This window comes from Calidris pugnax, unplaced genomic scaffold (genome assembly GCF_001431845.1).
Source record: "Calidris pugnax isolate Ruff unplaced genomic scaffold, ASM143184v1 scaffold5, whole genome shotgun sequence".
Classification (NCBI taxonomy): Eukaryota; Metazoa; Chordata; class Aves; order Charadriiformes; family Scolopacidae; genus Calidris; species Calidris pugnax.
This window is the reverse complement of record NW_015090814.1, coordinates 1,249,431-1,273,948: the sequence shown is the minus strand read 5'-3', so window position 1 is coordinate 1,273,948 and position 24,518 is coordinate 1,249,431. Positions and strand designations below refer to the sequence as shown.

Sequence of the window (24,518 nt, the reverse complement as noted above, 5' to 3'; positions counted from 1 at the left end):
CTCTGCTAATTCCTGCAGAATTAGCACGAGGGAAGAAATCAAGAGGAAAGAGCAAACCCAAGCCAGTAACTCACCCAACGTCAGGCACATTTTGTCTTTCTACAGAGACAGAAGCACTCCATTCCGTGGGAGCACAGCACCTGCCCCCATCCGACTCCTATATTTAGTTCTCCTGTAGGTTGCTTTAGTATTGCTTCCTCTGGAACACCACACATGCATTTAAAGATGGAAACTTTGACCAAATTCTCTCCAAAGGTAACTAACTGCTGGAGCTCCTGAGGTGTTTTTCCAGGGGAAAACAGAGTGTGGAAAGTCTGTGGATAGTTCTAGCTCCTGAGGTGTTTTTCCAGGGGAAAACAAAGTGTGGAAAGTCTACACACACCTGGTAACTGAATCTTGCCAACCGCATTTCTGTCATGTGCGGTATGAGTTTGTCAAGTAAATGTCATTTGGCCTGTGGAATAACATTCCATTTATCATCTTGGAGATGTTTTTTGTATTTGGTTAAAGGTTCTTTTCAACAGAGAAAATCCATGCCTAACTTAGTCCTTTTGAGAAAGTTCTCAATGGACTCTTTTGTTCTTGGCTGTCAAATGAGTCATGCTTCTACTGCAGATATATTAATATTGTTTTAAAAAAAAATAATGTCTCGCTATAGAATTTTCCTCTTTTTGAAGGTTTTCTGAATCTATTCCACTCGCGTTGAGCTATTTATACAACTCACAAATCATAAAGCAACTGATTTAATTCATTGAAGTGAAAAATCCAGAAAGGGCCCTGATTTTAGCAAGTGGCAGCAGAGCACGCTGGAGGCAGCTGATGCTTTTCTTGCTCTTACACTATTCTTGAAGGGTTTCACCACTGGTTGTGGTCAGGGGCAGGATATTAATCTATGATTAGATTAGCCAGATCTTTGGCACAGCCATTCTTATATGATGCAATTTGCGGGAAGTTTTGATAGTAAAAGATCTGCAAAAAGGGCTGGGCTGAAATTTCAAAATAGTCTTGGAACAAATTTCTTGAACTTGTTAAAATTTAGGACAGTAGGACCTTTTCATACTTTTTGGATCTCGGTTCAGGCAACAAAATGAAATTGTTTTATTTGCATACTTCATATATTTATTTTTAGGATCTTTTTTTGAGCACAATGTTATGAATACTAAGACACATGAAGCATCTCAAGTACTTCGATTTAGAAGGATTCCAGAAAAAAAAAAAATGGACCACGTACAATTGAATATATCTTTTTCACATCCCACATTTTGGTTCATTTCTTTAGTTAGTGAGGTAGAAGACTCCAACACACATTTTTGGTGGGTTTACATTACAGGAATATTTTCATTTGGCCTGTGTTGGGTGTTAATCTCTGTGACATATTACTGACCAAGGACTTAATCACAGAATGGTTCAGGTTGGAAGAGGCCTTAAAGATCCTCAAGTTCCAACCCCCCTGCCCTGGGCAGGGACACCTCCCACCAGACCAGGTTGCTCCAAGCCCCATCCAGCCTGGCCTTGAACCCCTCCAGGGATGGGGCAGCCACAGCTTCTCTGGGCAACCTCTTCCAGTGTCTCACCCCCCTAACAGCAAAGAATTTCTTCCTGAGATCTAATCTGAATCTTTTTTCTTCCAATTTAAAACCGTTTCCCCTTGTCCTATCATTACCCTTCCTGGCAAAGAGTCCTTCTCCAAGACTTCTCACAGGCTGTGAAGCTTTGAAATTAAAAAAAAAAAAACCAACATTGCTCCAGAACTTTCTGCAATATCAGAACGTCCCATACAGATTACGGGAACTACAAATTCAGATCCAAACCAGCCAACAGCGAGCCTTCCGTTAGTGAAGCAAACTAGATGACAGGGGAAGGGTGAAACCATCTTAAATCTCTCCTGTAGTATTTCACACTCAGAGGCGTGGTCTCCCTTTAGACTCAGAACTTCCATTATTGTCTAAAAAGCTGCACAGGGCTCATTCTTCTTCAAGTTTTGCTAGTAGATTAGCGGGCAAATTACTTACCATCCTGGATGTTTCCCTCTTGACTTCACACCTCAGGCAGAAGCAATTCAAGGTTGGATGGGGCCTTGAGCAACCTGCTCTAGTGGGAGGTGTCCCTGCCCATGGCAGGGGGGTTGGAACTGGATGATCTTTGAGGTCCCTTCCAACCCAAACCATTCTATGAGTCTAAGGTCAAGCTCTTACCTTGGTGGGGGAAGCGCAGCCACCCTGGGAGCAGGCACCCATGGTTTCAACTCCTCCCTCCTACCTGCATGAGGAAATACCTGTGCTACGCTTCTTTTCTCCCAGTTTAATCCATCTGAAGGCTGGAAAATTGCCAGCTATATCAACAAATTTATTTTAAGATCCCTTTGCACCCATTTCTGCACCCTCTCTATCCAGGGTTCCTCCTCTACCGCCTCCACTAAACCCTTCCTAGTCCCTAATGCTCCTCTACCTTCAGTGTCCTTTCCCTAGAACTTCCCTGTATCCCACCACTACTGATTTCTATTTAACCCTTTTCCCGCTCCACAACCACCAAATAAAAATTAAAAATAGGGCAAGATATTTGCTGTCAGCACATTTTTCCCCTCAACTAACCCCATTTCCTCAGCCTACCTTAATTACCAGCTTTCAATTCCAGGGACATCCATTCGTGAGGAGTCTAGTTTAAGTGCCTTGCTCTGTGCGTGTCCTTCAACTCTCCTGTAGAAAATGTGATTTATTATAATAGGATTATTACATTATCAATTAAATATAGATGAGTGGATGGCCGCTGGTGGTTGCCTAGGTATAAATGTAAGAATTGACACATTACAGTTTTTGCATTCTAGTTGAAGATCTGTTTCTCTAAAAATACAAACAGGAGAAATCTGTGGACAGGACACTGATGTTTGCAGAAATAAATGTTTTAAATTTCACATTCAAGCCTACCTTTTGACTGCCAAATGACTAACAATTTCTCTTTTTCCAGCAGTACTTTTTATACCAGCATTTAAGAAAAATTAGCCAACTTATTTAAATAAATCTCGCCACACCATTACCCCAGTGCTTCATTAAACCATTAGTTACCAATCTGTGCCCATAGGGCACTCCTCTCCCTTGCTTCTTGTGCATCATTTGAAAGACAAATACTCTGTGGCAGGAATGGTCTCATTTGGGGTCTCTGGTAAGTCTCTGCCTCGGTGGTACCTTAATTTTTGAGAAGACTAATTATAAAAACCAGCAGCTTGTTTGATCTGAGGAGGAAAGGACTGAGAAGCGCCATCCAACTTTAAAAAAATAAAATAAAATAAAATAAAATTTCTCCCAACTGAAAACCAGCTTTTTATTCTTTGTAATCCTTAGAATTGTAAGTTTAAGATCAGCAAACTGCTTCAATTATAAGAGAAAAAAAACCAAAAGCAACCCCACAACACAAACTGAACCAACACACAAAAGCACAGCAGAACAGGGTACATCTGGACAGCGTTTCCCCAATTTCCTTTCACCTTAGGCTCAGTCGGTGTGTTTGCTCCCTGCAGATGGAAATATTGCAGAATTCCATCTGTTTCTCATTTTCTTGAAAGATTTCCCCGTTATCCCTCCCACTTGTTCCAACCCAATAAACCAACAGCTCGTTGTTCGTTTACACGCCATAGGTATGATTAATCGAATCGCAAGGAACGGGAGAGAAACATCAAAAGAGAGACAAGGCAGAAAGTCAAGGCGTCCTTTCAAGTGAATTTTCTGTTGGAGAGAAAGCAGGTGAGGAGATTCAAATTCCTCAACAGACACAATCCAACTCTTAGATCTGAAGACAGACACTGAGAGACTCCATCATGGTGTCAACGCTGCAAAAAAGCTCTGTTTAAACAGAGACTTCTTCAGTCAACCTAAAAAGTCTTGAAGGCCATTGAGACAGATCTGGCAGAGAGAAAGCCAGCTAGAACTTGTAAAAAGAGTCAAGCACTGAAAGTGTTCAAAACACAGTTTGTATATACTTTCTGTATTTATTTTTTTTCATCTAGCATAGAACTTACTTAATCATATTTCATTATCTTGTCGTTTAATCAATATCAGGATACAAAAAAAGATGCAACTTACCAGTACAGGCCGCTCCAATGACTAAGAATTATTCACAGGAATAAATTGGTAAATGAGTTAACTTCTTCAGAGAAGAAACTTAAATATTTTTTTTCATCTAGCATAGAACTTACTTAATCATATTTCATTATCTTGTCGTTTAATCAATATCAGGATACAAAAAAAGATGCAACTTACCAGTACAGGCCGCTCCAATGACTAAGAATTATTCACAGAAACTGGTAACTGAGTAACTTCTTCAGAGAAGCAATTTAAGATTAGAAAAGTCACTGGCCATGAATGGGAATGGCCTATGCTCCGAACACAACCAACCTTCAAAGCCTTGGTAAATCTATGGCTTGTCGAAAGAAAATGTGAAATAGGGAACCTTATACTGGAGTACAAGTTAAGTCTAAGACAGTAAACTGATGTAAGGCCAAGAGCAAAATCATAAGGTTAAGAGAAAAGTGGAAGATATATATATATATGAGATAAATTTAAAAAAAAAAACCCAAAACACACACAAAAAACCCCTCAGAAAACCAAAAACCACACACACACAAAAAAACCCAACACCAAAAACCCCACCAAAAAAAAAACAAAAAACCAACCCAAGCAGACCAAATTAGGAGTTCAAGAGCACTATATGAACAGACTAATTTTAATTCTTTGATCAGAAGATTCTTCCAGCATCAAAAAAGCTACACTGAGGTATGACTAAACAATCAACCTCACAATGTTCTTCTGGCTGTTTAATATCCTTTTCCTCGTACGGCCGTTGATTCTCTTTGGTGTTCCAGCATCTCATCTACTTCCGAGAACAAGTATCTCTAGTGTCCACCTTTGACTTCCAATGTAAAAAAAACCCAAAAACAAACAAACAAACAAACCCCAAACCATCAATACTCACTAGCAACCCAAAGAGCAGATGCGATAATTATTTATTAACATTTAAAATAAGCATAAATTTCAGGAACTAAAAATTTCTCTGAATCGTTCCGCAGGTGGCATTCTTGAAATTAAAGAAGATGATCAATACAACTGAAAGACCAAGCATCGGGAAGTTGAATGGAATACAGCTCAAGTTAATAGCAATTAAGTTACATTAACTTGAAGAAATTAAATACAGCTTTACACATTTTTTTGATGAAGCACCACACTCACAAGACCCAGTGAAGCATCTCATGAGAACTAAGCTGCAAATCAGTTAAGCAGCTGAACAGAAATTGGCAGCCAATTTAATTTAAAAAAAAAAAAATACAGTAAGAATTTAGTAGCAATGTCTCCCAGAGAACTAGCAGAAGAGGGATAAGTTTTAACATCCAATGTGTTCCAGTCACACAGCACAAACATCTGAATTTTAATTTAACAATTCTGTATTCCTGGGGAAAAAAAAAAAAAAATCTGTCCTTTCATCCTTTATTTTTACATAGCTGCTCATCTGAACTGATGCAAATACTTGTAAGATTCTTGGGTAATATTGAACAGCAGCTGCATATATTAATGCTTGCAAAACAAAATTTCAGCTTTTTTTTTTTTCCAAACAGTAAATATACAATTACAGTAGATAATGAAAGATCCACAACCTTTTATCTTACCCTTTGGCTGAAATGTAATAGCTTAGCTCAAAGTAAAGGCTCAACATCCATTTAGCTTGCTCAGATGCTTAGTTTGGAAATTTTTATTCCCGGACTAAGCATAAAGCAAGAATTTATTTTATTATTTTTTTTTATAACATCTGAGGTTCTTTCAGATGTTTGCAGAAAGGATGCATAATTCAGAGTTCAAGATTAAAGTGTAATGCTTCACGTCTGAGGGCAGAAATCAAGACAGCTTGTTCATCTGAAAGCCCACACGGCTCAACTTAAAATACAGTCATGGATCCAGAGCATCTCATCTCATTTGACACGAGCATCCACTTCATCCTCAAGATGCACCTGAACTCGTGAGGGCAGATGAAATGTTACAGTATCTCCGAGTGGATGAAATTCAAAACAGCAACAAACAACAAAAAGTCTAAAGTTTGTCAAGTGTTACAAACAAATTTTACAGGCAAAGGAAGTTAATTCAGTATTAAGATGACAAGTGCAAATGCACGTAGGACACACAAACAGCTTATAAACTCTCCCTGTCAACACATCGGTTATCACCACCACTGTAATTCAGAAGAACACTTACGAGTGGACCCTTGCATTTAAATAATTATATGCCCTTAAAAATTCCAATGAAATCGCGTCCCTTTTCACCTTTTGAATGAAAATGCTGCAGAGTTAAGTTAATTAAAAAAAAAAGGCATACATGACATGAGAGACTGAATTAATCCAGTTATTAAAGCAGTATTTCTCTGTTTATATTGTTGCAAACAAGCTGAGACAGACTTTAAGACAAGGTAAACTCAGCCAGATTTCCTCTGTCCAGAGAAGGAAATTAGTGAAGTCAGGAATTTTTCTGTAGGTTGTGAAAACAGCATCCAACACCAGGCTCCCCTCATGGAGCATCCAGAGGAAGCAGCAGACAAAAAACGTGATGGTGGAGGCTTCCCAGAAAGTGAAGGGAAGCGGGAAGGAACACTTAGACAGGAGTAAGAAATTCCCTGCTCCTGCTTCTCAAATTTCTAAGAAAGAATGGATTTCTAGGGGAAGAAACTTGAAGACCCACCCACTTGTATTCTGGTTGCAGCATGGCAAAACAGTTCCTCAAGAAATCCATGGGAGGAGACATCCAACTGGCATATGACTTCTGTTCCACGTGTGGGGAAGGACAAGGTTCAGAAAATAACAGGTAATACAAACATTATGCATCCCCTTATTTAATTAATAAACAGCAAATTTTATTATTAATATTTGGCTTAGAGAAGCCTGGACACTGAAATTATCATGAATAAGAATGTTTCAGGATTACTATGTGAAGAGAAATACTGCCAAAAGCCTGGACTGGATATAAATTTAACTTTGTGAACTGAAAGGTCCATATTCATCATATTAAAATGCACTTTATTAAAATATATAAAGTAGAACAGACAGTATAGAACAATTTTTTTTGAGGAAAACACGTCAGCTGTACACTAATGTTGTAACTGTATATGAAGCCAAACTCATTTACTTAAAATTCCTATGATCCATAGAGAAATTCTTTCCTCTCCCATGCTAAACCATGGAGGTCACATCAGGCTGAAAATAGAATAAATAAGGATGTGAACAGGTTACTTTCACTGAAACTTTCAAACAGATTGAATAAGATCAAATGGTCAATTCTCATGCCAAAGAATTCTCATCTAAGTTACCATACTCTAATGCACACAAAACCAAACTAAATTTAAATCAGAACTGCTCTCAATCTCTCAGAATTCATTATATGGATCTTCACCTGGCAAAAGAATAAACAAGACACATTCAAAAACTGGTGTATATTTCCTTAAAGTGGTTGGAAAAATAAGTTCAAATGGCTTTGAAAATAACATGAAATCCATTCCTAAATGATGATTTGTAGTTGAATGTCTAGAATTATTCATTTAAAAGTCAGTGCTGCAGAAAATTCAAAGACTGTCCACACTGGATTTTCGCTGCGCTAGAAGCAGCTGAAGTATTTAAATATCTTTCTGGTGGAACAGCCACCAGTAATTTTGAAAAATTTATTTAACTGCTACTTACAGAATTCAAAACACTGTTGCTTCAACTCAGCTTCAACTAGGAAAGATGCACTGCTACCTGTACATCAAAACAGTTTGTTTAAAACTTTGCTTTTAAGGAATATATTTCAAGTGTGTAAATTCTCCTGCGATGTAGAAAGCACTTCAAAATAGAACTGTGACTAAACAGTAACAAATATTTAAGATGCTTTCTCCTAAGTATTAAGGTATTTGCACTTGAGCAAGAGCTCAACATTATCTTTTGTTTGGTGCCACAGATTCGCCTGGGACGAGAATCATTCTGGCAAGTGGCCTTTGCATCTAGATTTTTGCAGACGGTGCATTATGAAACTGCCAGAGTATCCAAAAAGAAGAAAATAGAGCAAGAGTATGTATAGAAGCGAGTATTTGATAAATTAAGCCTCAAATAGCAAAAGGCATGAAGCAGTGAAATCTGTCTAGTTGTGAATATCGAGTTTTTTTCCCCAATCCAGGTCCCTCAAAATAAATTAATGCCCATGTTTTTCCTTAAGCCAGCAACTTGAGCATTCAACTGACAGGAATTATTTCTTGTCAAAAGTCAAATACCAGAAAAAACCTATGTTAAAGATGCTGATGTTACAAAGGCAAGAGACACTCAAAGGTTAGCAAAGCTTTAATTTGTACCACTTTTGTCGGTAGGACGAACCTTTCAGCGGTAACTTTTTTGTATGAATTCTCAGATCTCTTCAAAGTGGAAAAATGAGTCGAAATGGAAAATACTCATTATTTCTTCCCTCCTCCTGGTATCACTGGATGTGTCTGATAACACTATATCTCACTATACACTACCAAAATCTCACACTGACCACAGAATTGTTTGGGTTTTTTTTTTTCCTTGTCTTGGGGAGCCTTTCCCAGTTTTAAACATTCTGCTGCAACTCCAGTTCACCATCCCATAGGTGTGTAGTTACAGTGCAGCTGAGCCTACTCAGCAGTGGGTACCTGCTCCTGAAAGGATGTATCTCCTTCCTTCCCCTCCCACCATCTCCCTTCTCAATATCCAACCTCACAGAGAACTGCTCAGACCGTTTTACCAGCAGAAAGTGTCTTGAACTGGCTCGGTGTGGATCACAGGACAACAAATGCTGACACAAAGGAGGAGGCACCAGAATGAGAAAAGGGGTTCCACTGACTCCTCTGTTAGCAAGCAGCCATTGCAACAACTTCACTGGATTGAAAAATCAGACCCAAAAAAAAAAAAAAAAAAAGTATTTCTACATTTATTTTGAGATATTAAGCACCATTCCTTTTCTTTCTGGAGGAAAAGAACTCGTGCATGAGGAAGGTGAAGGCTAGAAGTTTCACATGTCCATTAACTAGTACAGCACTCCATAGCTGATTTTTTACAATGTTATATACTATTTTTACAGTACTTTATATGCACATAAAATTCCTTTTAATTTCAGCTGCGCATACTAAACTCTCAGCAGTCGGCAAATCGGTCGCAACATGACTAACACCATCAGCAATGAAACTCTTCTATTTGTAGATTTGCTAACAATCCTGGAACAGTGTAAGAACTGTCACAGCTCTCTAAATGTGATCACCTCCTTCTCTCGCAATCCTGTCTCATTTTCCAAGCTTTCAAAGCCTGCAACAGAGCCATGAACCCACTTTATACAAAACCTGATTCAATCCAAGAGCGACGCTCATGCTATTAGAATAAAAGAGGCAAGGGGTAGAGCAGGAAATATTAACAAAGCCTGCAAAAATATGAATATTGCAGTGGAAGCAAACTAAGGTTGCACATGCAATCGGTTCCTGAACGCCTGACTCTTTAACAGCAGCTTTCTTTTAAGTGGAAACTTCTGTGCATTTTCATAAGGTATTGTTTGTAACAAAGAAGCAGAAACATGCTGATCCCTTGAAGGATCATCAGAAGGACTACATTCTTTGGACTCACAACATTGACCTTTGCCAACTTCAACTGATCAATGACAGTTGGAATGATAGGCAGTAATCCATAAATCAGCCAACAGAGGGAAACGAGTAGCCATAAAACCTGTTAGCAAGAAACAGAAATGCATGGAAGCAGCAATTTTTGGGCCGGAGCCAAATTTCATAGGGTTCGGGCTTGAAACCTTCATCTCCTAGTCTCCTCTACAATATGCACTTGGGTTATCCCTCCCTTTACTCCACTCACTATCTGTTACACATCTGCATTTCAGTGAGATTGCTTCTACAATATGCACTTGGGTTATCCCTCCCTTACTCCACTTGCTATCTGTTACACATCTGCATTTTAGTGAGATTGCTTCTCTCAAAATACAGGAGCAGCTTCCCTTTCGAGCTTCCAGAAAACTGGCAGTAAAAATTAAGATTCCTATCTGCAACTCCGCAGTGTCAAACAATATTTTAAATAATGAGCAAGAAACAAGTGTGCGCTGAACTTTTTGTGTTTGCAAGGTTAGAAGAGAAAAGTAAAATACAGCAAAATAGTCTGTATTCAAAACAAACCTTTGCCACTTATGCTCCAGGACTTTGAATTGCCAGAATCTGTAAATGTAGGACTCGAAACACAATATAAACATCTGTGTTGGACAGTAAGACATGAGACATGTTCAAATAATATGTGGTATTGCTATTTTAAGCTATAACATATCTGACTTCTACATTGCCGTTCTAAAAAGAGAAAGCTATCCCTGGAGTTTGGTACAGGCTGTTCAGTATTTTGTACAGTCAATACACCCGCTTAACATTTTTGTAATATTCTCTTCCAGCAGACAGAATGTGTTGCTATATAAACTGAAACAAAAGATATAATTTTTAGAAGTTAAAAACTAGTATAGAATTACCCAGTTTAAGACATATTCTAAAATTCTTGTTGCATGGTTCTAACAAAAATCACGTTAACATGGCTATGAATGTGTCATCTCCATGGATCAAAGTATTTTTCTCAAGATAGTTTCAAATAGGGGAAAAAGCACCTGGATGTTGGGACAATGAAACAAAAAAAACAATTTGAGAAACAGAGTATATGCTTGCTAAACAAGAATTATGTTTATTTAGCTAGTGAATCACCTAGAGGAGTAAATTTTCACTTTCATGATAGCAATCTGTCAGGCTTGCAAACACCCAGAAATAGGAATTAAAGATTATTTTAAATGTAGTTATAAAGGTCATAAAAAGTCTGATTTAGACTGAGGTACATTTACTCAAAACTGAGATTCATTGAGTGGTAGCAAACAAACAGTTCCTCAGACAAATGCACTTTTTTCAGTATACATGTTACAGAAAAAAAAAATAAAGAAATGTGCATTAACTGGTGGTGTCCACCAAGCTGCATATTAATATTCTCTTACACCAAACAGTTTGAAACAAGGGAAATGTCATTCTAATATAATTTTATGTTACGTTTCATTTGGCTAAACTGCAGCTTAAAGTTGCTTTGCCATATTAAAAGATTACTACAATAATTTTCACATGAACATTTAGACTTGAGTTTTACTCCAGGACTAAATATGGCATGATTTGCTTTTAATCTGTTGAATAGCTAAAAACTGACAATTAAAAAAACTACAACAAAGAAAAAAAAAAAAATTAAGTCGAAGCAATGTGAATCTCACATCATTGAACCACTTCTAATGGTTAAATGTTAGTATTTAACAAATTCAAAGAGTTAATGAATCCTTGCATTCGTTCGGTCTCCTGTGCCTTAGCTAGGATGCATAAATACAAAAGACAGCAGATACTGGTAAAAGCTTCAGGACAGAAAGTGCTTGACGAAGGTACAGTTCTCAAGTGTGTTTGGTGAGAGAGTATAAGGGCAGATGCACTGATGAGAACCATTACAAGAAGAGTCAATTTTGTGTTAAAGTGTTCAAAGATGTCACCTTAAGCAGAAAAAAGCTTTAATAACGTCTTCTTAGACATATTAGGCATTTCCAGAGTCTACATCATTAGTGTTGTAATTCTAGCAGGACATCTCCATATAGTTATTGTTTGTTTCTATTTCTCTCCTGAAAAAAAACAAACAAACAAAAGAACAAGAACAGAAAGGAAAATCATGTTAATACACACAGTTCAACATTATTTGCTTTACTCTCATTAGAGCAGTTGCATTTCTTGCAATTTCTCTAAATTAAGCAACAAGCTTTCAAGGAAAAAGTTTCACTTTTTTTCAGGAATATGAAATATCTAATTCAAGGCAACTTTTTACAAAGAAACACAGAAGTATACATCAAATTAAAAGGCAAATACATTCCAAAAAAAGACAAACCAGCTATCAAAAATAAAAGCTTTTATAATAATACTCTTAAATCACTTCCAATAAAATATATTGCACAAAATGAACTGAGCAGGGAGACCAAGGGACCTACAAACAAGGCAGAAGAGGTACCTTAAATCTTCTGCTTAGCTCTATGTGAATAATTAAGTATTCTACTCTCCATCCATTACATCCCTGAAAAAGTAAAGATCATATTCCCAGCAATCTCGTTCAAATCCCACTAGAATGATGTGTTTCAATGTGCTTAAGATCAAAAGGTAAAGGAACATATTGGCCTAGTACCTCCTCCTCCATACAAACATATCACTCAAATGCAGAGAAAAAGCCATCCAACCATACTTTTTTTTTTTAGAAGTTAATTTTAATAACAAAATACAAAAGCAGTGAGGTGAGAAGGGCTGGGAAAAAACCCTACTTGAACACCAGCCTGAGTTGGAGTCAAGCCCACACTGACCACAAAGCCCTCGCAGCAGCACGAGATGCTGCATTGGGTGTAAAGGAACCAAATGATTAATAGAAACCTGTGGTTTTGTGTAAAGGAACCTGCATAATACAAACAACAAAAACCAACTTTGTACAGTTAAGGGCTAAAATACTAATTGCACCGTATCTCTATCAGGGACTAGCAAATGCTTCTGCAGTATTACAAGTCTAATACAGTAAATTACATTTTTAGTGCTTTATCACTGTAGTTTGACTCAAAGATTTTATCTTCCAATAGCATTTCCATTCTTTATACGTACAACTGAGCATGTTCTATAAATGCTTTAAAACACTCTTCATGGAAGAGAGGTAGCTTCCCCTCCCCCATCCAAAAGAGAACAAAAAAACCTCATTTCCAGTATTTTTATTATTATTGCATTACACAGCATGTTATAAATAGAACATAAACATAGCAGGGAAAACCAAAATAAACCAGGAGGCATTTGAACAATGATTTCAAAACCACTCTGCAACTTTATTATGCTAGAAACTATTTAGGAAGAGGGCGAATTGGCACGTGAACCCAATTAAATTCTGCCAAAAAGACACTTTTGTGAGAGAAGGGGACACATAACGTTTATACTGGTTGTTAGAGTGCAGCTGGTGATCTACTCCTCTCCAGGACAGGCCTTCAAGAGGAACACTAAGGAAAGCTCACAGAGATTTCTTGGTCACAATAAGCAGCTCTATGGCTAAGATTGTACATTCTGAAGGGCAGAAGTCCAGTATAGTCAAAGCGGGAGCTACACCTGCTCTGTGCTGCTAGAAATCATGTTTTCCTTGTTCAAATGATATTTGCAGAGTAAGAGCCTGGTTTGAAAATGTGAGATTGATAGTATCGGCCATTAACACAAACTGCTATGTTAACAATGCACATCTAGGCTGAAACCAGATGATGGCTGGCCTCATGCCTCGCTGCGCGTGTAAGGCACCCAAAAATAGCCTGCTCACGCTCATCTCAGATTATTCCTCTACTATTAGCAGACTTCAGCTGAAAGAACTGCACAAAGTTCTTAATACCACACCACTGCGGTACTAAGCAGTATCCTATGAAACTGTGACGTTAAAGAATGAAATATCAATATTTTCACAATTTTAAATAGTACCTATGTACAAATAAAATCATCAGTTCCTGTCCATTTGCAAGTAGTACATATAGGAGCACTGAGCCAAGCTGCCTAGACAGCTTCTCTGCATTGCAAGCTGCTGTAGCATAAACTGACCAACCTTGTGCTTTATTTCACTGAATTTCACTGAATTTCACTGAATTTTTAGAGTTGGAAGGGATCATAGAGATCATCTAGTCCAACTCCCCTGCTAAAGCAGGACCACCCAGAGCTTGTCAGAGCATGTTACTCAGGACTGCATCCAGGTGGGTCTTGAAAATCTCCAAAGAAGGGGACTCCACCCTGGGCAGCCTGTTCCAGGGCTCCGTCACCCTCACCGTGAAAAAGTTCTTCCTCATATTCAAGTGGAACCTCTTATGTTCCAACTTGTGCCCGTTGCCCCTTGTCCTCTCACTGGCAACTACTGAAAAGAGTCTGGTTCCCTCCTCCCTCAGCCCACCCTTGAGATACTTGTAGGCATTGATAAGGTCTCCCCTCAGCCTTCTCTTCTCCAGACTAAAGAGTCCCAGCTCTTCCAGCCTCTCCTCATCAGGGAGATGCTCCAGTCCTTGAATCATCTTTGTAGCCCTACACTGGACTCTCTCCAGCAGTTCCCTGTCCCTCTTGAACTGGGGAGCCCAGAACTGGACGCAGGATTCCAGTTGTGGCCTCCCCAGTGCAGAGCAGAGGGGGAGAATGACCTCCCTTGACCTGCTGGCCACACTCTTCCCTATGCAACCCAGGATTCCCTTGGCCCTCCTGGCCACAAGAGCACACTGTTTGCTCATTGTCATTTTGTTGTCCACCAGGACCCCCAGATCCTTTTCTTCAGAGCTTGTCTCCAGCAGGTCCATGCCTAACCTGTATTGATGCCTAACATTCTTCTTCCCCAGGTGCAGGATCCTACACTTTTCCTTGTTGAACCTCATGAGGTTCTTCCTTATGTACCCCCCGAATTCAAAATGCCCTTTATTTCACAAAATTTCAAAGCGGAAAGGGAATATCCTGACTACCTGCTTCCAATGGATGAAATAAAGGAGGTGCTACAAATTTCAAGTCCACTTTGAATTCTACAAAAGAAAAAAGCCTCAACACAACAGCATCACACCTTGCCTGCAGTCTCAAAGGTACACATTATTACATTTATATTTCAATACTTAAAGCAGATGTACAGACTTGACATTTTTCAATGCAAGTGAACAGTAGTTCTTCAGGTATTGTATCAGTAACACGTGGCACTCTGTACAGCAAAATAGAGAGAAAGCCAGATTTATTCAACATACTGGCAGTAGCATTACACTCAAAAGCAAACTAACACACACACAGAGCACTAAGATCACACTCACTGTCACAGCCTTTTCCTGTCTCAGGAAGTATTCCTCTTCTGGGTTTTTTGGGTGGCTTTTGTTTGATGGCTTGCTTTTGTACAAACAGTGATTATAGACAAACCAGTATAAAATGAAACACAGAATCATAGAATGGTTTGGGTTGGAAATGACCTTAAAGATCATCCAGTTCCAACCCCCTGCCCTGGGCAGGGACACCTCCCACCAGACCAGGTTGCTCCAAGCCCCATCCAGCCTGGCCTTGAACCCCTCCAGGGATGGGGCAGCCACAGCTTCTCTGGGCACACTGTTCTAGTGCCTCACCACCCTCACAAGAAAGAATTTCTTCCTGAGATCTCATCTAAACCTCCCCTGTTTCAGTTTAAAACTATTACCCCTCATCCTACAGCTCCACACTCTGATCCAGAGTCCCTCCCCATCTCTTCTGTAGCCCCCCTTTAGGGACTGGAAGGGGCTCTAAGGTCTTCCTGGAGCCTTCTCCTCTCCAGGCTGAACAACCCTAACACCCTCAGCCTGTCCTCACAGGAGAAGTGCTCCAGCCCTCTGATCATCTTCATGGCCCTCCATTGGGCCTGTTCCAACAGGTCCATGTCCTGAGTTGATAAGCAGGACATGGAAATAAAATACCATTTGAATTAGAGCAGTGTGGGAATGCATTGGCTGCTTAAGGGCCCCTGCCAGCTACAGACCATGCAAATAACTTTCCACACAAACTGACAAAACCAAACGAAGGTGAACCTATAAATGCATGGGCCTCAGAAACATGCTTTGATCTAGTGCAAACAAAAGTATGGAATTAACTTGGTCTGAACAGTGAGGCTGACTTACTTCCAAATTTCAGTTCTTAAATCAGCCCATTAATCAGGTGATCTTGTGCTGAAAAATAGTTGCAATCTTATTTATCCCCAGATTTAACGAAATTCCTATGCTATCAAAATTTCAAAATTCAAAGCAACAAAAATGTTTCCTGGTCAGACTTGAAACTATTGAAATGCACACAATACTGACTTCTGGATTTGTCTAAAAGAAGGGAAATGAAAGACCCTCATTCTTAGTAGCAAAAATGTAAATGGTAGCCTAACAACAAGCCATTACAGAAAGAATTTCTTCCTGAGATCTCATCTAAACCTCCCCTCTTTCAGTTTAAAACTATTACCCCTCATCCTACAGCTCCACACTCTGATCCAGAGTCCCTCCCCATCTCTTCTGTAGCCCCCCTTTAGGGACTGGAAGGGGCTCTAAGGTCTTCCTGGAGCCTTCTCCTCTCCAGGCTGAACAACCCTAACACCCTCAGCCTGTCCTCACAGGAGAAGTGCTCCAGCCCTCTGATCATCTTCATGGCCCTCCATTGGGCCTGTTCCAACAGGTCCATGTCCTGAGTTGATAAGCAGGACATGGAAATAAAATACCATTTGAATTAGAGCAGTGTGGGAATGCATTGGCTGCTTAAGGGCCCCTGCCAGCTACAGACCATGCAAATAACTTTCCACACAAACTGACAAAACCAAACGAAGGTGAACCTATAAATGCATGGGCCTCAGAAACATGCTTTGATCTAGTGCAAACAAAAGTATGGAATTAACTTGGTCTGAACAGTGAGGCTGACTTACTTCCAAATTTCAGTTCTTAAATCAGCCCATTAATCAGGTGATCTTGTGCTGAAAAATAGTTGCAATCTTATTTATCCCCAGATTTAACGAAATTCCTATGCTATCAAAATTTCAAAATTCAAAGCAACAAAAATGTTTCCTGGTCAGACTTGAAACTATTGAAATGCACACAATACTGACTTCTGGATTTGTCTAAAAGAAGGGAAATGAAAGACCCTCATTCTTAGTAGCAAAAATGTAAATGGTAGCCTAACAACAAGCCATTACAGTCTTCAGCTGTATTTTTCTTTCCCCCCCCACCAAGATCCCACCAACTGAAGCTCAAGGCGAGGGAAGATAGACCTGAAAGGACTTTTTTTTTTTTAATAGCAGTTGTGTGTTTCAAGGTGTCCAGTTTGAAAGCTATCTGGGATTGCAGACTTCCATAGGCAAATTGCAGAGTTCCCACACACCCTCACCTCCAGCACCATCAGCCATCCTTGAAACAAGAAATAAGGAAAACCCTAGAATTTTGTCAATGTTTAAAACGTTCAAGTCTGAAGCTGTCTGCTGTGCCCCTCTCCCAGAAGGCAGGATTTCCACAGGAGGCTTCAGGAGGGACTGTGTAGCACATCTCGGTTGCAAGCTGCGATGTTAATCTTCAGCTCAAGAGCCCTGCTCCTCTGCAATGTAAGCGAACACGTCAGACCGCATTCTGCCAACATCTCCTCTGCGTGGGCAGAAACACCTGGCAGAGGCAGAACAGACAGCTGTAGAGGTGGGGAGAAGAAGCCACGGCAAAGTTCATCAAATCTCATTTACTAATGGCATCAGCCGTAACCCGCCATTTCTTGCGGCCCGGTGTACCATTACAGCTGCGGCAGCGCAAACACCGGCCTCCGTGCTCGAGAGCCACACTGAAAAACAGATTACTGAGGACACTGAAACACACTAGAAAGAGTTTACTCCCTTCTAAGACAAGGATCTCCTTGGCTGTTAACAAGCCACATTACCGAAACCTTAAAATTGTGTAAAATGAAGGTCCTTTTTAACTTCTCCCTCTTGAATTTCAAACTAAAGTGGGGAAATCGCCTGAAGAGAGCTATCACCCTCAAAACCAGATAAAAATATTCAAATATCTTTTTCTGAGAGGCACTTCTGGGAAGATCTGAGAGAAGGATCAGATGGAAAGCATCTTAGAGCTTCTAAAGAGCTTCTAAAGCATCTTTAGAGGCCTTACATGGAGCTAGACATTTTCCTGTGGAGATGCCACCCTCTCCCTAAACAGTAATTTTCTCCTGTTCCTTATCCCAAACATGAAAACTACAAAGCACAAATTAAAAATCAAAGTCAACACAGGAAGTTAAACAAGGTTTTTACAACTCCAGAGCAGCTCCTTCTCCTGGTAAGCCTTATAAATTAATACACATCCAAGACCCTTCTGCTGCAGATCATTTGAACACCAGACAGTAAATAAGGCTTTCAAGCATATAAATATTAACAAAGTCTGAAAAGCTACACGAGCTAGACTTCTATTTGTTCTTCCTATTAGTTTTGATGGCATTTTACTTACTTCAGCCTCTGAAACACACATAGCAACAGTTAAAATCTTGAACAAATTCATAAAAAAGATAAATAAAATTAAATTTGAGCAGACATGTGCGTTGTTAGTGGAACATGGACAGACCATATTATTTTATTATAACAATAAGAACTTAATCCATATCTGAAACTCCACAGTACACTAAATAACAGGGTACAAACATTTAGAAGGCAGAGGTAGGGAAAGAAACCTAACTACTTTAAAAGATACCGTATGATAACAGACAATGAGGAAAGGCTCTGCAGAAACCAACCTTGAACTCCCTGAGCCAGAAAAGCCTTTCCAGTCTTTTTTTTCCCAGGTGGATACTTTCTGTGACGGATTGGCCAATTCTAACTACAAGTAGCAAGCGCTTCCTTTCAGTGCTGTACATCGTTACACATCGAAATATCAGATTTTAATTAGCTACAAGTCAGCCATTCCAGCAAGTTCATTAAAAAGTTAAAAAAACACCACAAGAACAAAACAAACCATCCAAGCTTCTAGATCCTCATTACTGTTTGTTAACAAAGCTCACAGTGTAACGGTGGCTTTTGAAGACTGACAACAGGTAACTTCTAACTACACCTATGGATCACTGTCCCAGCAAAAGGAGCAGAAAGACGATTCTGAAACCTTTGTTAAATTTCCTCAGATGCCTACAGGCAACAAAAATAAGTTCTTATTTAATTGCTCTGCTAGGAAATCTGTAGTAGCCTGGGAAGGGAAATGACATCCACTGTCTACAAAACACACTAGGGAAGAATTTCCCAGACAATTTTCTTTTTAAGCTTCACCACTTGTGCTCTTCGCATGTAACTCAAATTCCAGTCTGTCATGAAGAAACATAGAAACATAGAATTGTCTCAGTTGGAAGGGACCTTTAAGATCATCTAGTCCAACCATCAACCTAACTCTGATAAAACAAACAAAAAAAACCCCCCAAAACACATCACTAATCCATGTCTCTAAGCACTATGTCAACCCGTCTTTTGAATACCTCCAGGATGGTACCTCAACCACTTCCCCAGGCAGCCCATGAACTTATTTTATCTATCTTGGTTGCTCATTATATTCCATACAAAAGTGCAATGAACATGCAAGCTTGTGTTTACTTTTTCACAACTGACTGCAATCCCTAGGTGCAGAAGCAAAACAATAATTATAATTACCTGTCAAAATTAAGTATACTACCAGCCCTCATGAGAAGGTGCTCACAAAGAACCGGGCTCAAACAGCTCATCATCTGATACGAATTCTTGCAATATGTCATTTCAACTGGATGAATCTGAAGGTTAAAGCCCATCCATTCCGACGCAATCAATCCTAGTTCACCTGAATCTACAGAATACAGCTTTATTAGATGTTGAAGGTGTGTATGGTTTTAAAGTGCCATTTATTCCAGCAATCTTCACTCCAGTTTCTGCTAACTAGCCCGTCCGTGGCATGGATCAGTGAAGCAAGGAGTGAAGTCACAGGGGTTGTGAGTCCCCTGCAAGACACAGGAATACTTTTCCCCTGAAAACTGCAGGAAAAGCACTGGTTCTAGTCAATTTGTTCTTAAGAGAGCAGTGCAATCTGAGGAGACAAGAGCAGGAAGCAGAAGGCTGTCGCCTGAATTTTTAACGGCTATTCATGGATACTCAAGGTTCTACTTTTGCTCTGGAAGGAGAGATTTAGAATTACTCCTTTGCTTTAAAAATCACAACTAGAAGACACAGCATTTAGAAGAGGTAGAGCTGCCACAGATCCAGCTCAATTCAAGTTTGAAGCCTTGTCTTAAGCAGCTACATTCATGTTTAAGAACACTAAAGAATTAGATTCCAGAGATGACTGGTCTCTAGAGCTCTAAAGGTAATCCGTTTGGTTGATATTCCTCGCTTTTCCAATAGGGGTCCCTATTTTACAGGAGAAATTGGTCTTTCAAGTCCTTGAAGCAGAGAATTTAAATCCACTCTGTAAAAAGATCTCCATAGGCTTGATTTTGCAGGTAGGAACTTCAAGAAGAAAAACGTGACAAGATCCATGTAAGTATCACTACAAAATAAGACCACCTGGGAGTTTAATTACATTCCATCTCTTTCATTCACAGCCCAATATTGCACCTCGAGGCCCTGATGCAGCATCTTGTCCCTCACCAGAGGAAGGCAAGGCCACGCCACTGCTCAAACTCTTACAAAGTTGCTCTGTACCATACCACATTTTAACATCGAGACCTCTCTATGCTACCCCCAACCTCTAGTAAATTCTGAGCACAACCCTTGTACAGAAACCACTGACTCTACCAAATTTGAAATCCATATGTCTACACCAAGAGAATTTGCAGGTCATTTTTAAGCATCTCCAAAAGAGGCAAAAGCAAATGAAAACACAGTAAATCAGCACACCATCATGGCATGAAAATTCTGGATCAGTGTGTCTAAAATTATTCTAGCTCCAAATAATCCTCTTCTCCTGCGACCAGGGGTACACGCTCATCTCAAGATCATCAAGGGAAACAAAAAACGTATCTTCTGTTTCTACTTTCTGACCACATTGTTTTTTCTTAGACATCAGACCTGCAACATTGTTTTCATTTATAGAAGTGAAACTGTAGATAAACATCAAGTTCAAGGAAATTGTGAAATAAATGGGCCTTGAAACATCATCAAAAGCATACAGGAAATGCACAAGTTTCTCAGTAGACACTAGATACCCTGCGTTACTTTGAACCTCTTTTAGATGTAAATACACTAACTTTAAAAAGTTGTTTGGTACAACTATCATTTAGCTACATTAAAAATGTTGGTCAACTACCTGTTTTTCTTGACTTGTACAAGGACTGGGGATATATCTGGGGGGTAAGGGGAGGAGGGAGTCTCTACATTTCACCCTTAATGGATGTCTTCTCACTTCCCTTCTTCCTGTTAAGATATTTTTAAGAAATATCAAATCAAGCACAAAGTCAGCAATGTCCTGGAGTGGAAAGGAGTTACACTGATTAACGCTGCAGCCTGATTATGAGCCAGTTATTAAACAAAGAGAAGCAACATTAGTTATCAGAAAGATAGTTTTAAGTATATCAGCGTTCCTATTACAAGATAGGTAGTACATTTTAAATGCTTATTTACCTGCCGTTGAAAGGCTTGCTGAAAAGTAAAAAATCCAAATGCAAATTTGATACAGACCAATATATTGAGTCATCTATCTTCTCCCATGGATAGAAATTAATTATTTTTCTGAACTACTTAACTAAGAAAACTATCTAAACATTCTACAGTTACGTGAAACCACGATCTTTTTTCCAATATATGCTCCAAAAGTAGAATAGTGTGCTATAAAGTGCCAAAAGAAGTCCTAGGACAACAGGTTAACAAGGCACCATCTGAGGGTGAGGAAGTAGTAGTCTTCCAACAACTGCATTTTTAATCAGAGCCACATTAAATTTTGATCCATATATTTACTGAAGATCAGGCAGATAGCTACTAATACAGATTTTTTTTTTCTTTTCAATATCTTTTATTTTCCTAATGTAATTACATGCTCTTAAATGACGTATTTCAAGAATTCTCTTCCATGTTTTAGATCTTATTGCTACTGTTTTCTGTTCAAAGACAATCAACAGTGTTTTTAAATGACTGGCACACAAATATGCACTTTTACACCATTAAGCAGCAGTTCAAACTACGGACTAATGCAACTTCAGATTATTTCAGTGTACTACTGACAGAATTCATGCAAAACATCGCTGGTTTCTTTGCTGCTTTGGTGAAAGATCACAGCACTTGTGTGTTTAAAATAGGACACTGAAACCTGAGCCTTAAGAAAAACGTGAATGATTATTGCAGAAATTTGTTTCCAACCCCTGTTGAAGATGCCTCACCCAGACCGGGTCACATCAAACAGTGGTAGACACTCGAGTTCTAATATTTAAGCTTAAAGAGACTATATACAGTCATTTGCAAGTAACCTTTATCAAATGGCAAAGTTACTGAAGTTTCATGTTAATCACAAGTCTATTCATTGCACTTTTATAAGTATACTGCCATATTTTAATAAAACATACTGCTAGGTCATATTGGAAATTAATTATTGATCCCCCTGAGTTGTTAAGATTAAACTTTTACAACCAATTATTTTACAATAAGTTAACTGGAATGATGAATAGTTATAAAGTAAATTAAAACCATAAATCACACGCTGTTTACTACATTTAGATCCCTGGCTGTATGAAAGTTTGTTACCACCTATGCACCAACAAAACATTAGCTTTAAGGAACACGTAAGTGACTACTGCTGCTTGATGCATTTAATATTTTATTATTGGCAATAAGCACATTTTTTGTGATAATTTCTTTGCTGCTTTGGTGAAAGATCACAGCACTTGTGTGTTTAAAATAGGACACTGAAACCTGAGCCTTAAGAAAAACGTGAATGATTATTGCAGAAATTTGTTTCCAACCCCTGTTGAAGATACCTCACCCAGACCGGGTCACATCAAACAGTGGTAGACACTTGAGTTCTAATATTTAAGCTTAAAGAGACTATATACAGTCATTTGCAAGTAACCTTTATCAAATGGCAAAGTTACTGAAGTTTCATGTTAATCACAAGTCTATTCATTGCACTTTTATAAGTATACTGCCATATTTTAATAAAACATACTGCTAGGTCATATTGGAAATTAATTATTGATCCCCCTGAGTTGTTAAGATTAAACTTTTACAACCAATTATTTTACAATAAGTTAACTGGAATGATGAATAGTTATAAAGTAAATTAAAACCATAAATCACACGCTGTTTACTACATTTAGATCCCTGGCTGTATGAAAGTTTGTTACCACCTATGCACCAACAAAACATTAGCTTTAAGGAACACGTAAGTGACTACTGCTGCTTGATGAATTTAATATTTTATCATCAGCAATAAGCACATTTTTTGTGATAGAAACACTGGAAACAAAGTGATTGCCAGAGTTACCACAGAAAGTGGGTGAGCTTAATTTACACAGTTCTACTGGCAGTAGAAAGCGCAGTAATTTAAATACAGCTCCATAAAAGCCTAGCTGGCACTAGGTAATAAAGGATTACTCAATTAACCATAAACCAGAGCTTACAATACTAATTGTTGCATCTCCAAACCATTCTTGAATCATGAGAGAGTTAACAAGTGCATGTTTACAATTTCAAGACAGGCTGTTTGAGCACTGTATGATAAAAGAGAAACCTAGAGATTTAAAATCATCACTCAATTGTAACAGAATGATAAAGATGAACCCTCAGTGGCCATCATTAGTTTAATTTGGACTGCTTGTATTTTTAAGTACACATTCATTTACTTAGGGCACATCTCAAACCCACCTATGAAGAGAAAACCTCATAACTGGATATGCAGTTCTATTTTTTTATAGTTTGTCACAAAATCAATTTGTAGGATGCTGTAGAAGAATCAATGCCTACTATGCAAGTATCTTGACAAGTATCTTGACATCTCCCATAGTACTGAGAAAAGTAACTTAACAGAGAAATGCAGAGCTCAGTACTTCAGCCATAGATACTGAGTGTCTCCCTGAAGATATTAAAGTAAATAGCAGTGTTACATTATTACACAAATATGCATAACCACAGTCATCAAGTTACAGACCTATTAAATGCTGAATTTAGTACTTTGAATTTTAAGTTTAGCATACACAGAAACACTACCAATAATCCACGTTCTCCCTCTCCACTACATTACACGCCTTTCATCTACTACAGAGAGAACAAAACCACAAATAAAACACATTCTCTTCCTGAGTTGCCTTGGCATGTCTGAATTGTGACCCCTTTTATATGTTTTTGACAAAAGCAGATACTTCTGAAGCAAACCAGTTATTTATGAAGTGTCTTAAAATATCAAAAAATAAGGAAATACTGAAACACCGAGGCTACAGAGAAACGTAGTAACAGTTCTCCCCAAACATTACCAAAATCACCGTGAAGTTGTACTACAGCCTGAAAAAGTCAAAGGTTTCCCCTCACATTGAATATTAGTGAAGAATGGAGTCCATCCTCCCATCACCAACATGGCATGGGAGTAACAATACTGATCTAGGGCATATTGTATTTTCTTTTTAGAAAAAAAAAAATCGAAAGGCACTACACGCCCAACTGGGATATTCATCTTGCCTCCAAACAATAAAAAACTTCCAACGTAACAATTTATTGCAGAGCTGCACAATAAAACTACTAAATTGATTTTGGCCATGCGGCGACACCGGTCTGTAGGAGACACAACATTTGTGTTGAAGAATTAGGAACGTGCAAGAGGGGTGGAACCACTGCAGGACTAGAAACCCAAGGGAAGTCAGGAGGCTGTGAAGCACTCCAAATTCTTACGCAGCCAGAATTGTGGCAGCTTCAAGAAGTGAGCAAATTCAGGACTTCACAGCCCACAAGGCCTCTAATTAGCATAAACCCTAAACTTTTGGGTTTTTTT

The 24,518-nt window shown here is 38.8% G+C and overlaps 1 protein-coding gene across 1 annotated transcript in view; it reads right to left on the bottom strand.

The window, feature by feature from the left end:
- Positions 1–10,701: 10,701 nt before the first annotated feature.
- YTHDF3 (YTH N(6)-methyladenosine RNA binding protein 3) overlaps positions 10,702–24,518 on the bottom strand; it is a 41,890-nt gene continuing 28,073 nt past the window's right edge. The window contains exon 5 of the mRNA XM_014939641.1: positions 10,702–11,684. Within this exon, the coding sequence (XP_014795127.1) occupies positions 11,661–11,684 (24 nt within the window). The 3' untranslated portion in view covers positions 10,702–11,660. The remainder of the gene's footprint in view (positions 11,685–24,518) is intronic.